This window comes from Hippopotamus amphibius, chromosome 10, assembly GCF_030028045.1.
Source record: "Hippopotamus amphibius kiboko isolate mHipAmp2 chromosome 10, mHipAmp2.hap2, whole genome shotgun sequence".
Taxonomy (NCBI): Eukaryota; Metazoa; Chordata; class Mammalia; order Artiodactyla; family Hippopotamidae; genus Hippopotamus; species Hippopotamus amphibius.
Window position 1 is genome coordinate 112,009,465 of NC_080195.1, and position 15,512 is coordinate 112,024,976.

Genomic DNA, 15,512 nt, shown 5'->3' on the forward strand with positions numbered 1-15,512 from the left:
TCGGGCTTCCTAGGTGGCACAGTGGTTGAGAATCTGCCTGCCCATGCAGGGGACACAGGTTCGATCCCTGCTCCAGGAAGATCCCACCTGCCGCGGAGCAACTGAGCTTGTGCACCACAACTGTTGAGCCTGTGCTCTAGAGCCCGTGAGCCACAACTGTTGAGCCCATGTGCTGCAACTACTGAAGCCCACATGCCTAGAGCCCATGCTCCACAACAAGAGAAGCCACGGCAATGAGAGGCCCATGCACCACAACGAAGAGTAGCCCTCACTCACCGCAACTAAAAGAAAGCCCCCGCACAGCAACAAAGACCCAACACAGCCAATAAAATAAATAAATAAATTTATAAAAAAAAAAAAAAAGAGATCCCAAACCTCATGTTAGTAGCATGATATAAGAAACAACAGGAAACCAATACAGACAGCTCCCTTCAATTCTCTGAACCTCAGTTTTCTGTTTTGTTCTGTTTTTCCTCTTTAAAACCGGCTAATTATGCCTAGATCAAGGAGGGATTAAGCATCGTGAGAGATTTGGCAACAGAAGCCTTGGCCATGTGATCTCTCTGTGATGCCGAGGGGCCATCAGGTTGGTAACCCCGGGGCTGAAACACAGGCTGTCTGTTGCTTGACTTCTGGTTTCCATCTCGATGCTCTGCCTTTGGTTTCGTGGGGCTCACCCTACGTTCCAAAGGCAAGCAGGCGAGGACAAGGGCCAGGCGCACAGACTCCGCAGGGGAGAGGGCTGGCTGCCGAGGCCCCCGGGCTAAGGCACAGTCACACAGGGGTGGCCCGAGGCTCTGGAGCAGGCTGCCCGGTGTCCCGGCCACGGGCTGTGCTCAGCGATGGCGAGCCTCATCTTTCTACCCTGCGGCACCACTTACCTCATTGGGATGTGGTGAGAAGGCAATGAGATTGTGTGTAGGAAACGCCGAGTGCAGGAGGCCCTCGGTGAGAGTGGGCCACTTATGACCCACCCTGCATAACCCCTGCTCCCTGAACAACCTGTCACTCCCACGGTGGCCCAGATGAACTCAGGGATGGGGTGGCGACTGCGTGGGTGGGGGATGAAACACCCTGTTATCGTCCCGGGGGAATGTGTCAGAGATGAGAGAGACATTGCTTTTTGTCTGTTCTGCAAACTGTACTCTGCTTTTCCTGACATCTGGAGGCGAGTGACCAGTGCTGTCCTGGCCCCAAACGATAACCACCCCGTGCATCTCACTGGACGGACGCAATGGCCGGTGACCGAAGGTGCATTCCGGGCAGGTGTCCTTTGAGTCAGTTCTCAGGCAGCCAGTGGCCATAAAGTCCCTCCTGGTCTACCTGTAGTTCAGCCCACTTTTCATCTGTAACAATTCTCCACGCGTAATAGCACAATCCAGGATCTCAGAAGATGCAGCTTTTCCTCTTCAGACCAATGTCCAGAATTGCCTCCTTTCTCTACCTAACATTGCAGCCCGGCTGCCTGACTTCGCGGCCCCGACTTCACTGGCGCTGCCTGACTCCTCATTCGAAGCGGGATGCACATACACAGAACAAGGGACCATTTCCATTCCTTGCCTATGGGCCTCTTTCCCTCTCACTGCACTCAGTGATTCTTTGGGAGACCTTTTGGGGAACTTCCCCTGCCTCCTCGCTTCCCGTATCTTGACTTCGCCCTCCCTTCAGTCTCTGCTGGTCCTTGGTCCTCCTAGGACAAACTTCACCTGTGGTGAGTGTCACGCTTCCTCCCCACCGCTGGGCCCCTCCCTTCTTCCAGGGGTAAAGCCCCTTCCTGTAACCATTCACCTCGTCCCTATATCTCCACCCACCCCAGGCTGGCATCTCACATGCTTCTGGCTGCTCATCCAATACTTCAAGCACTTCATGAAGTTTAAGGTATGTTTCCATGGCCGTAGGGATCAAAGGATGTACAGGTTCCGGAAGAATTACATGTCCCTGTGGATCTTATTAAAGGCATTGCTATTACTGTTAAAGAATATGTATTTGTGGGGGAGTAGGTGGCAAGCTCTTCCATACTTTAATATTTTTGGAAAGGGAGTTGCTATAAATGACATTCTGGCCCTTAGACTGTTCAGGCCAAAATAGGGCCACTGAATAGAATATTATCATTCAAAATATTTTCGACTTGTAGACACCTGTTTGCAAAAGCTATTTTTCATCAGCTGAATGAAAGCTTTTATTCTTCTAGTTAATTTCTCTATGTGATGAAAATGGCCTTGCCTTTTGGGATCCAAGTACATGATGGCATTTATGCACTTTTAAGCTTCCTTCTCCACAATTATGTCTTAGCCAGAATATCTCGTTTATGAGCTTAGTGATGCTGCAGCCACTTTGGGAAACATTGCATCTGTCCTCCCCCACCCCCCAGCTGCTTAATAGGGAATTAAATTTTTCTAAAGATTTTATTTCACTGAATTGAATTGAGATTTTTTTCTAATTTTTACTGTATCAGTAATAAGTTCTTTGGCATGATGTAGTATTTGGAATTATTTAAAGCAAGTGTTCATATTAAATGGAATGAACTTATCATTTTTATGCTAATGTTTTGCAGACTTGAAATGACTCAGATGACAGGGTGGTTTTGCAGGAGATCGCATGTGGACATTATTTTTGCTTTCCTCTTGAAAAATTCCAGTACAATTTCCCAACATCTATTGACATATGCATTAGGTCCAGAGAGTGGGTACCATATATAATTCTTTCATGACCCATTTAAATGCTGTTTGATTTAGAAGGTGCCACAGGGAATACGTCATGATTGTTTACTTTCTGTCTGCCCCTTTCTCCAGCCTCCACCGTTGGGAGACACACACACACACACACACACACACACACACACACACACACACATTTATCCTGTTGATTGGACCAACACAACCCCTGGTACAAAGAAAGGACCCTATTAAGGAGTTTGAGGCAATGAGACAGTGGGAGCCACCAGGTTATACATCCATGAAGAAAAACCATGGTCAAATTTTTAAATGTAATACCATACAAACTATTTTTTTTTTCTCTTGAGGGAAAATGGGTGGATTGTCTGAATTCAGGGAACTGGGAGTTATACTGTGGGTGAGAGCAACTAAACCACCTGCTGCCTGGTAGTTTTATTTCTGGATCACTTGGGGTTTCTCATGGAGACACTGCCTGAGATGCAAGACTCATTTCGTCACACATGACCCGTGAGGACTTGTCTTGGGTGCTCTTGTGATCATGGGCTGACCATGCAGTATTTACGAATCCTCCCAATTCCTCTCTAGCCCCCGGTAGACCTTTCCCCCTGATACCACCGAGTCCCGGCGTGTATCATACAGGCTGCCACGCAGTCAACCACACACATTTTGGAGTCAGCCTGCTTGTTTCTAAAAACAAACCTTTATAGTTACGAACTGTGGGGCTTCGGGCAAATTACCAACTTCTCTGAACCGCAGATTCTTTATCTGAAAAAGTGAGCTTAATAGAGTTCCGAACCTCATTCAATTTTGTGAGCACTAAGTGTGATAAGGCACCTCAGGGGCTATCCAGGCGGCCTCTATCAGGAGGAAGAAACCACACCAGTGTTTGCTCAGATTGGAGCTGGTACAAAAATTGGTAATGCGAAGTAAAGTTGTTGACTAGTTGACCAAAGGGGCAAAAGGAAAACACTAAGGTATCCTAGAGGAAGCAAGTATGGGAAGCAGGGAAGAACTGGGATGATTACAATTTAGAAGCTTAGAGGCAGGGCCTCGAGGAGTTGGAGTTCAGACCTTTGAGGGCAGGGATGCAGTGTGGCTGGGGCTGGTGTGTCTGGAGGGAACCTGGTGAGGCTGGTTCCTCAAATGTGGTAAAACCACCAAGCAGATCCAGCCAGGAGGAACCGCACGGCTGGGGTGGAGAGGTGATGCCACCAGCAGGAACAGGAGTCAAGTGGGAAGAGCAAGAAGGAGACAGGAAGGAACACGTCTCTCCCTCCTCCTCCAGCCTCGAAGAATCCCTCCTGTGCCTCTCTTGGCTGATTCTGGAAAGGAGTGGCTGTCCAAGCTGAAGTGTGCATTGCAGAATCCCACATATAGGATCGTGGAGCAGGGATATGGGAGGGAGAGGTGACTAATTCCATCCCCTCTGTGATTAGTTTCTATGAAGTGAATGAATCGTATTTTCCTACTTGTTTTGCAGGCCTGGTGATTTTTCAACGCCAGACACTGTGCATGTCAGATTGTCAGATGCTGGATTTTACTGCATTCTCTCAAAGAGTGTTGGGTTATTTTTCTCGCACGTAATTAAGTCACCTGTGGATTGTTTTGAGTGTTTTGAGGCTTGCTCTCGGGCTTTGTTATATGAGCCAAGACTAGTCTTTTACTCTGGGACTAGTTTAACCCCGTTATGAAGGCATGGGCTGTTGAGGCCTTGACCGGATGCCCAAGGTTGCTCCTCTTTGACCGGTGGGGACAAGCATGGTTTCCAGTTCTGTGGGACCTCCAGGGATTCTTCAGGGGCTCTTCCCCAGCACTGGGAAGTTTCTTCCACTTTGGCATCAGGGAGTGACTTTTGCGTAGATCAGTATTCAGTCCAGGATTCAAGGGAAACTCTACAGATCTCTGCAGCTCTCTCCCTGCAGTAGCCTCTTTTCTGCTCTTCAGTCACGCAAACCTCAGTGTCCCTGGTACCCCTGGCTTCACACTTAGTCTTCAATTTCCAATTAATCACCCAGCCTTGCCTTATTTTTCTCCAAAACCTTAATTTCCCCAGCAATAGCCGTCTCACTCCACTGTCCTTATGGTTACCCTTTCCCACCTATTTCTTGAAAGCCTGGCACACAACTCGCAGCCAGTGCACTCACTTCCGCAGGGGCATCTCCCCACATCACCAGGGTGAACGTTTCAGCCACCGTATGCTGCCCCCCAGGGGCCTCAGTACTCCACCTGCTGCCATTGAAGTTTCTCACGGCCAGCTGACCAGCAGGCCGTCCAGCTCCCAATCCCAGGTCAGGGTCTGCTGTCTTCCCCCACCCTCGGTATGTCTGTGTTAGGTTGTCCCTGTAAGTAGACCCTGAGGCGGAGGTTAGAATATTCACATGGTAATGGAGGGGCTGTCCTGTCTTCACAGCCACGTGGGAGCTGTGAGTAACAAATTGTCACCTGCTGTATCAGTAAACAAAGGATGTTGCAGCCATCACGCCACTCCAGCTACCCCATCAGTAAGCCCTGAGGGAACTTAGGAGGGAGACACACCAGCTGCCACTGCCAAGCCCTCAGCCAGGGCAGTCACCCCCGACTGTGCACCCTGAAGGGATTCAGGTTGGAGAAAAGCAGGATACTGACCCTAGATAGCTAAGATGCACATCAAAGGAGTGATTTCAATGAGCTCAGACTCTTGCATCTTCCCATACATAGAAAAGTGCCAAAGTCATTAATTTGAGATGTCTGGTCTAAAGTCATTAATTTGAGATGTCTGGTTTTCTTTAATTAACAGTCATCTTTTGATGCTCCAACTACCTGGTCTTTGCTGCAAAACTCCTGTATATCCTGGCTCTCCCCTTACCCCTTCGGAGCAATCCCTCAGAGCAATCTGAAATGCTGCGTCCCAGACTTAAATCCTCAGCTTTGCCTGCTAAATAAAATGTTAATTCTCAACTTTTAGGCTGTGTATTTTTTTTTTCCAGTTGACAGAGTGAAGGCCAGGGTGGAGCAGAGAGGGGATTGTGGGCTGTGATTCAGGCAGATCCCGTAGGAAGCTTTGGAGCTGGGATGGATGGAGCTGGGATGGAGCTGGGACCCTGCAGAATTGTCCTGAATTGGGACAAGGATGGATGTGTCACTGGCATGGCATGGTGGCTTTGGGCTGAGAGCAGGCTTCCCAGGGGATGGAGTGCAGAGCTGAGACCATCACCATCACCGACACTCAGTAACTGGGGAGTCAGCACTTCCGTCCTAGGAGGGAGAGGGTCTGGGGCGGGCACTGGAGCGTCCTTCATAGAAAGAACCTCAGCCACGGTCTAGTGTCCAAGTCTACTTGAGCTTCCATAACAGAGGACCACACACTGGGTGGTTTAAAGCAGCGGTCCCCAACCTTTTTGGCACCAGAGACCAGTTTCATGGAAGACAATTTTTCCCTGGATGGGGTGGGAAGGAGGGGGATGGTTCAGGTGGCAATGCGAGTGGTGGGGAGTGATGGGAGCGATGGGGAGTGAGGGGGGGTGGTGGCAGATGAAGCTTCCACCACTCACCTCCTGCTGTGCGGCCCAGTTCCTAACAGGCCGCTGACCAGGGCTTGGGGACCCCTGGCTTAAACAATAGACATTTTTTGTCTCACCGTCTGGAGGCTGGAAGTGCAAGATCAAAGTGCCAGCAGGGCTCTGGGGCCTCTCTCCTTGCCTTGAGGTGCGGTCTCCTCCCTGTGTCCTCACGTGGTCGTCCCTCTGTGTGTGCCTGTGTCCTAATCTCCTCTTTTCATAGGGACACCAGCAATATTGGATTAGGGTCCATCCGTATGACTTCATTTCACCTTCCTTACCTCATTGAAGGCCGCATCTGCAAATACAGTCGCATGAGTGTTGGGACTTCAGTGTGTGAATTGGGGGTGGGGTTGGGGGGAGGGGACTCAGTTCACCTGTAACACTGGACATGTGGGCTGGGTCTGCGGAATCACTGATTTGCAAATGTGAGAACAGTTGCTGGAGAGTGAATTGGAGGAGTTTACCTGAGTAGGAAGGAAAGGCAGGGAGAATAATTAAGGACTCAGCAAAGCACAGCTCTGAAAACTGTCATGGCTACAGCCCCCCCCAGCAGGCCCCCATGTCGGCCTTCAGAGAAGTGGCTCTTTGAACACGAACACCCACTGACCTTTCCATCAAAGAGCACGCTGTGGGGGGTGGCATGCTGGCTCTGGGAGCTGTCCAGGAAGCCTCAGCCCGGGGATCGACTAGGACATTTAATTGGGCTAAAAGGACTGCAGGTTACAAGATGACCTTTTCATCTGTAAACAGGGAGTGACTTTTAAATTTTTTTTAGTTTAAAGTTTTTGTTTGTTTGTTTCTTTTTTTTTTTTTTTTTTGATGTGGACCATTTTTAAAGTCTTGGTTGAATTTATTACAATATTGCTTCTGTTTTATGTTTTGGTTTTTTGGCTGCGAGGCATGTGGGATCTTAGGTCCCTGACCAGGGATTGAACCTGCACTCCCTCCACTGGAAGTGAAGTTTTAACCACTGGACCGCCAGGGAAGTCCCTAAACTGGGAGTAATTGAAACCTTGAGAATAGTAGCAGCTTCAGGTAGGATTGTGGCACTGGAAATTAGAAGATGAGATGAGACAGAGGGTCCACAGGACAGTGGCAGATTCGACCTGTACGTGTTCCTCTCCCGTATAATCTGCTTTTCTCTCCTGCTGATAGAGCCTTTTGTAAAGAAAGAGTGACCTCACCAAGGGTCGGGGGTGGGGGGTGGAAGGTTGGATAAGTAAACAAGTTATTTTAGTGAGACAGAGAGACTGGGGTGAATGGGGGAGAAGAGAAAGCTCAGAGATAAAAAACTTTCAATGCCTTCCAGAAATAATAAAATGTACACATCTATTATCCAAGGTGGCCAGTTAAGGGTGACCTCTAGAGCACAGAAAGGGGTGGGGAGCCCACGTGTTGGGCAGGGGGCGAAGACGCAGGGGCAGGATAGCAGCTGGGTGATATTTGCTAAAACCTTGGAAGGCTACAACCTAATATTTCTATTAACCTACTTTTTCTTTAAAAAGGCAGTAAAACACAGGCATGGAGGTTTACAACAAATCGGTCTTGCCAGCAATTTTTTTAAGAATTATTTTTAAAAGATTTTTTAGAGTAGGTCCTTGTTGGTTATCTATTTTATTTTTGTTTATTTTTTAACTTTTTATTCTATATTGGAGTATAGTTGATTAACAATGTGTTAGTTTCAGGTGTACAGCAAAGTGAATCAATTATACATATACATGTATCTGCTCTTTTTAAAATTCTTTTCCCATTTAGGTTATTATATAATATTGAGCCGGGTTCCCTGTGTATAAATAGGTCCTTGTCGGTCATCCATTTTGAATATAGCAGCACGTATATGCCAATGCCAAACTCCCAATCTAGTCCTCCTTCCCACCCTTCCCCCTGGTAGGCATGAATCCTTTCTCTAAGTCTGTGAGTTTGTTTCTGTTTTGTAAATAAGTTAACTTGTATCATTTTTTTTTTAGATTCTGCATGTAAGTGATATCAAATAATATTTGTCTTTCTCGGTCCGACTCACTTCCCTTGCTGTGATCATCTCCGGGTCCATCCATGTTGCCGCACATGGCATCATTTCGTTCTTTTTGATGGCCAGCAATTTTTTTTTTAATGTTTTAAAAAGTTGGCTTAAAATTGGACAGCGTAGAGGTTTTTGAAATATCCTCTTTTCTTTTTTTTTCAAAAGAGAAAATTCTTAGACTTTAGCTTTGGAAAGTGAATCTAATTTTATAGAAAAAAAGAGATTCCTTATGTAGCAGCATTCACACTTACTGACCAACAGAATACTTATGTGTCGGGAAGCAGTTTTGGGAGCTGACGCTGTGCTGGGCAGAGGTAGCGGAAGCGGGAACTGGGCGCGGTGCTTTCATCCTTTTTCAAGAGGCTTAAAGACAAGGAGAGACTAGATTTGCATAAACAGCACACACATGAATGGAGCATTACAATACTACAATAAAAAAATGTTTCCAGGAGAGGTTTGTAGAATTAGGTTGCATTTTCACATTTGTAGATATAACCAGGGTAGCCTCCCGGCTCTGGACCACATGATGTCCAGAGTTTGGCAGAGGGCTGGAATCTGTAGGAGGGATTAGAATTCAAGGCAACAGGAAACAAGGTTGGGGGAGTCAAAGAGAGGAGCCCGCTGGGTCCACCCATTAGGGTGGGGATGCTGAGACTCGGGGGTGGGGACCTATAGTCACCAAGGGACCATAGTTGGCTTCCGGTTGGGGAACAGTAAAGGCAGAAGGGAGGGGCAAACCAGCCACTGATGCTAGGACAGCATCTTGATGAGTCTGCCGTCATGGGAGGGTGACCACATTCTCTGTCTGTCCTGAAGCCTTCCATGTTCAGGACTTAGAACAGCACTCTGCCTGCACATGGCGGCCAACAAAAGCCTCAAAGGATGAAGAGGCAGAGGAGCAAAGGTGGAGAAATCAAAGAGGACTTAAAGCCCCCACACCTCCTGCCATTGTATGCAAGTGATGTATTGGGTATGAAAGTCTGATGAAAAGCCTCAGGTCATCAATAAATAGTGTCCCTCTAAATAAGCCCAGAGAAAGGTTTGAAAGATTGCCTGGTCCAACTCTGCACCTTCCAGCAGGCTCACGCTTCCAAGAAGATGAAAATAATCTATCCATATTATATATTTTTTCATAAATTATAGAACCACATGTCTGTATTTTAATTCAGCAAGGCTGAAGAATTCGCCCAGATCTAATATATGAAGCTGTAGATCTAATTCTCCTGAAGTTCCTTCAAAATTTATTTCCCAGCTCAATATATTTAGTGTGTATATTTTTGCTTAGGTTGGCAGATGCGAGGTTTTAATATTTCTATATTACCAGTGGAGGAAATGAGAGGTTGGGGAGTGCAGAGTCTTGGCGAAGGTCACAGGGAAAACGATTGCTCACGTCAAGGATTAAAGTTCTCAGCTTCTGGTTCCTGACTCCATCTGTCATGTAATATGGTGTTTCGCTGATCTGAGGAGGGTCATAGCATAGGTATGTGTTGAAGCTGTTTAAGGTTGGCACATGTAAAGGCCAACAATAACCATGCACATCCTGATAGGAGGTGGGGGAGATGGCAAGAGGGAGCCTGGGAAGTTTGGAAGGAGTGAGTAAGTGATGTGTGTGCGTGTGTGCGTGTCTGTGTCCTATCACTGCTTCAAGCAGTGATTCTCAAACTTGACTGCTTATCAGAACCACATGGCGAGGTTTACAGACCAGCCATTTATTGTTTATTCCCCGTATCCTTGGGGACCCCAGGATGAGGGCCGTGGAAACTTTGCCATCCTCAGTCTCACAGCTGGTTGTGTTGGGGTGCCACTGCCCCAAGGGCATGGATGGGGCTGGCTGGGAGTTGTGGTCCAAGACCCCCCCCAGGCACATGACGGAGGAGCACTCAGTGCCCGAGTGCCCGTGGAGCTGGCCAGCGGGCATCGTGGAGATGTGTGGAGTGCACGCGTAGGTGCGTCCCGGTGTCATCCGTGGGCATTGATTTCCCATGGAAAGCTTCGTTTTCCCCCTGTGGCCACACTCAGCATTTGCCCTATGTTTTCTGAAACAAACTCAACTCCACAACTCATTAACCACCGATAACTGTTTTACTAAAGATGCCCTGGGGAAATGAATAGTGTTAAATCGTGTGCCACGCGGCAAACACCAATGAAGAAATTCCCCTTAAGGTCCTTCCAGTCTTTCCCTGGAAGTCTTCTCCAAGTGCTCGCTAGGTCATCTATATGCTTGCTTGAGTCACCATAACAAACTACTGCAGGATGGGAAGTTTAACCAAGAGAAACTTGTTTTCTCTCAGTTCTGGAGGCTGGAAGTCTGAGATCACTGTGTCATCAGGGCTGGTTTCTCCTGGGGCCTTTCTCCTTGCCTTATACACAGCTGTCTTCTCCCTGTGTCCTCACATCTTCTTCCTGCTGTAATGGGATTCTGTCCAGATTTCCTCTTCTTATAAGACACCAGTCCTATTGGACTTGGGACTATCTATATGACCTCATTTTACCTTAATTACCTCTTTTAAGACCCTGTCCCCAAATACAGCTACATTCAGAGGTAGGATGGGTTAGAACCTTGATACTTGAATTTTGGAGGGGGCACAATTAGGCATTTAACATCATCCACCCTCTCTTCCTTAACATTTATACCCCCATGGTTTGTCCCAAACAGCTGCACTTTCTACTCAGTAAAGCCACAGCCCACTGTCTGGGCACCACCATTCCTGGCCCCTCCCCTTGGGAACCTCACAACGGTGTACTTACTGCTCCCCAAACCCCAAGCTGTTGCAACTCTATACGTGTGTCTGTGGGAGGAGAAAATCCGTGACTGCATCAGAGCCAGGGCAGTGGAGCACAGGCTGGTCCTCAGTGTCCCTTCTCTTGTCCTCTCTGCCTGAGCACAGCCTGACAAACCCTGGCACCTGCCCAGGTTGCCACTGGGAGAGCTTCCCCTCCTCCTCCAGGTACTGGGTGCTCAGAATTCCCAACCACAGAGGCTCCCCTGCGGAGGGTGTGGTTCTGCTCCTCAAGGGGAGGATGGAGCCCTGCTCTCCCTCCTCTGGTCTGCGGTACATCTGCGGATAGCACTGTAGTCCCAGTTCTCGACCTTGAACTTCCTCTTCCCAACTCCCCTTTCTAACCCCTTGGGGAGTCCTAAAAGCAACCCACCTGGGCCTTCTGGTCTGTGAAATTGGGGACAGGGTGCAGGGGAAGGGAAGTGAGAATTTAAAGAGTACACTGTCAGGATGTGCCGGCTTTGATCGTCTGCAAATGCTTTGTGTGGTGAGGATCTGTACATAGATGCGTAATTTATATATTAAGGCCATTTCTGTTGCTCCGTGAAATCTGAGTTATTATAATGAATGCACCAATCTTCCCGTTGGAAGGGGCCTTTCATAGACACAACTCCTACGTGAAGTGGCTATAAATTAAGAAGATGGGCTCCCACGAGACACAGGAGACTCGTGCTTTTACTGCTCACTGGCGCTCACAGGCACAGATGAGGGCTGGGACCCAGCGCTTCCGCCTCAGTCTCCTCGGGCAGCCTGTGCTCCTTGGTTCTGAAGCTTCCATCCAGTGCTCATGCAGCTGATTGTATCTACCTGTTCCGGTTCCATCTTGATACGTGCATTCTAGCTCGAACTCTCTGCAAAGGACCATGTTCAAGCCTCTTTTTTAATGGTGCCCAGAAGGGGTTCTGTTCTCTCCTTTTACCATGCTTTTGTTCTTTGGTATGAAGCTCATCAACTCTCTCCTGGGAACTGGGGAGCTGCCAGCAGGGTCAGGACCAGGCTGGCACAATCCCGGCATTCAGGGCACACAATTTAAGGAGGCGCCGACTCTCAGGTTTAAGCCAGTGCAGTGTCAGCATTTGCACGAACCCAAGAGTGAGTGCCTCCTTAAATCTTTCACCTGCCTTGTGGTCACCACCTCTTACTTCCTCCTCCAAACTCAGGAAGTAGTTTTTTCTGTGGATCCCACTGGTCAGGTTTCAAACAGTAGGTCACCCAAATTATTCCCAGGTGCCCCTAAGGAATCTGCATCTCAGGGCGGCTGCGAGGCAGAGATGGTGGGCCATTCCCAGGCAGTAAGGACAATCAGGAAAGAACAGGCAACAGGGAGAGAATTAGGATTTGCTGTGATTGTTGGAGTGAAGTCGTGGGGATGCCCACTGGGAAGCGAAAGCCTGGAGAAGGAGGGTATGGAGGTGGCATGAAAACCCAATGGGGCGTGAAGTGAGGAAGGGAGGACCGTGGAGGAGGAAGTTGCAGAGAGAGGCTGCCAAGGTTATGGCTGGATAGAAGCTGATGGAGGAGAGTCAGAGACAGGGCTGTGATTAGCATCAATTCCACAAGCAGCTGTTGATTGAGTGTCTGTGTTCTGGGTGACAGGTGAGGCCCGTGGGGCATCTGAGGAGCACACCGCTGTACCCAGGTCCTCATGTATTTGTCTACACGAGCTATTCGGTAGCCATTGCTTGGGTATGTTCGCATCTCTAGTGGGTCCCTGGCACGTGAGGAGTTACTCTTATCCTTTGGAGGATTTGCCATGAGAAGGCATCGTTGTTACCACGCTGAAGCTCCTGCTTGAATCTGGTTCCAGTTGAAGCTGGGAAGTTGCAGGAAGTTGCCCTGACCGGTGACGGTCCAAGGAGACAGGCAGCCACATGCATCTCAGGTCTGTGCATCAGCTACATTCCCGTCTGTGACGTCTGCCTTGTGAAAGTCAAGGGCCCACTTGGATGCTCCTCAGGGTCTTAGGAGTCCAGCCCTGGGCAAAAGTATCTTCACAGCCAGGTTGGTTAGGTAGATTCCAGGGTCAAAGTCGTTTTCCTCCTGGTGCTGGTGAGGCTATGACACCCACAGGCAAAGCTGGGGGAGATGCTCTCCTCTGAGGTCACAGCGAGACTCTACAAGTCCATGACCCCAACAGCTCACATCCTCCTGCCAGGGGATGAGAACCTGGGGTACAAACAGGCTGGCAGATTTGGGGTTGAAGGAGGAGTGGGAAATGTTCAACTCTGAAGGCTGAAATTGTGCTACAAAGGATGAGGAAACAGCAGCTCCTGAGAAAACCATGGAGGGGCGCGGGACGGCTGGCACTGGTGTTTTCAGAACTGGTCTTCCTTTGGGAAAAAAAAAAAAAAACCCTTTTGTCCACTGACATTGAAAGTGCATTTTCCACGTGTCTAAATCCTGTACTCCTTGAAATCATGAACAGTGGCAAACCTGTGATGATCTGTGTGCCTCTGACTTTGACCGTTTTTTTATTTGTGGTTTCCTTCCCTCCCTGGCAGGGCTTGGAGCTGTGACTGCGCCCGCCTTCCTCCTTTGCTCCACTAGGTGGCCCTGGGAGCTCTCAGATATCTGCCAGGCATTCAGACAGGTGAATGAATCTTATTGGCTCACGGGAGGCATGATGCCACCAGGCAGCCCTTTTTAAGAGAAAAGCCAGGACGGGGGAGAAGTGACCCCTGAGCAGTGCTATCCCTGTGGCTGGTGAGGATACAGGAGCTGCTGTTACAGCATCATGAGTGAGGTGAGTGAGGCTTTGACTCCAGGAGGGAAACTTGGGGGTGAAAAGGGGCACAGTTAGGCTCAGAAAATGTACAACCCCTCGATTCTGGAACTGTTTGCTTGGAGGACTGACTCTGGGTTTGCATGGCAAGTGCAGACATTGGTTAAGTTTGTAACTTTTAAAAATTCACCTTAGAAAGAGAAAGGGATTCATTGTTTGTTTCTGATGTGGTTGTGACTTTGGAAAGTGCTTTGGGATTTAGACCCTGGGAGAGAAAGCTGGGTGTTTTTAGTCTCTTGCAAAGATTTGCACTCTTGCAGCGTGTGTATCTTCATGTGTTGTCCTCGGTGGGTACCTTTCAGAATGTGAGCAGGCAGCCCATCTGGTGAAAGTCAGCCTTGGAAGAGAAGTGAGGGAAGGATTGCCTTGTGTGGCCGTGTGGAAGCATTGCCTGTACAAACTACATCTGCAGTCAATCAGTAAAACCAGTAGAGAAATGCAAATTGTGTGAACCATGAAAAATCTGTGTGTATGGGTGTGTGGGTCTAAGACAGAAGAAACTCTGGCTCCAATTTTCAATCGAAAGTCACTGCTCTGTATCTGTTTATCCAGAAGAGAGTTTGTTGGGGCAAACTGATAGCTCATTGTATTTTTTAAAAGATCCTATTCTCTGTCTTTCTTTTCAAAAAGGCAGATTTGGGGTTGTCTGCCATCACACTCTAATTCCACTTAGTAACTGAGACAAATCCACTTTCATTTCCTTCTGGTTGGCACTTATATCATTTTTAAATTCTTTTATTTTGTCTGTCTTTCTCTTTTTTCTTTTCTTCTTTTTCTTTCTTGATGACGGGTGATCCTTTTTTGGGAAATCTACAGTAAAATTAACAACTTCAGAAATAAAATGCCTCTTCCCTGCTTTCATCTCTCTGATGGGTGACTTTTGATATAAACGTGACATGAAGACAGAGCAGGCAAAGCCTTCTAAAATCTAGGAATGGGTTTGGGATGGAGCCAAGGGCTCAGGCAAGGAAGAGGATGAGTGTGGATGGAAGAAGGGAAGGCAGAAAGCTTCCAGCAGCAACAAGGGTAACCACCACAGCAGCTCCTGTTTGCCCAGCATCCCCAGTACCGAGCAGGGCATCTATTTACCTTATTTGAACTTCCCTACAACCCTGTGAGGTAGGTGCTATTATGATTCCCAATTGACAGAAGACGAAACTGAGGCACAGAGAAGTTCAAGGTCAGCTGGCTCAAAGCTACCAGCTAGTGAAGGGCAGAGCCAGGACGTGGGTGGGTCTTGATGTCCAAATTGCATTTGAGAATTTTCTGCTCCATATGAACAGTGGGTATCCGAGAAAGCCAAGGAGGTGGAGGGCAGGGAGTCGAGGCCAGGAAGCTGGGGCTCTGGAGCAGAAACAGGGTGATGAGGACCAGACCTCCTTTTCCTGAATGCTCAGGTGATGGGCTTTCTGCGGGACTCTACGGAGATTCCAGAAGCTTCTCTGTTTGCATCAGCTCACGTTTTTTGCAAATAGAAGGGATGGCTGTGTGGAGTGGGGTTTTTATATACAATTTAATAGTTGCAGATAGAAAAAGAACTTAGAAACCTGTGTAGCCCGGGAGCTCCCTGCCTTCCATCAAGTCCGCTAAAGGGGACACTTCAGGAGTGGGGATCCTCCCACTGACTCTGCCCTCTGGCTGTCACCCCATCTTCAGCAGAGGCTCCTTGCCCCGTGTCACACTCATGAGCTTTCCAGAAAGCTCAGCTTGGCGGTG

General features: G+C 48.4%; 1 protein-coding gene across 1 annotated transcript in view; it reads left to right on the forward strand.

Moving 5' to 3' along the window:
- The first annotated feature begins 13,678 nt into the window (after positions 1-13,678).
- Positions 13,679-15,512, forward strand: part of PCP4 (Purkinje cell protein 4) — a 55,509-nt gene continuing 53,675 nt past the window's right edge. The window contains exon 1 of the mRNA XM_057697766.1: positions 13,679-13,757. Within this exon, the coding sequence (XP_057553749.1) occupies positions 13,749-13,757 (9 nt within the window). The 5' untranslated portion in view covers positions 13,679-13,748. The remainder of the gene's footprint in view (positions 13,758-15,512) is intronic.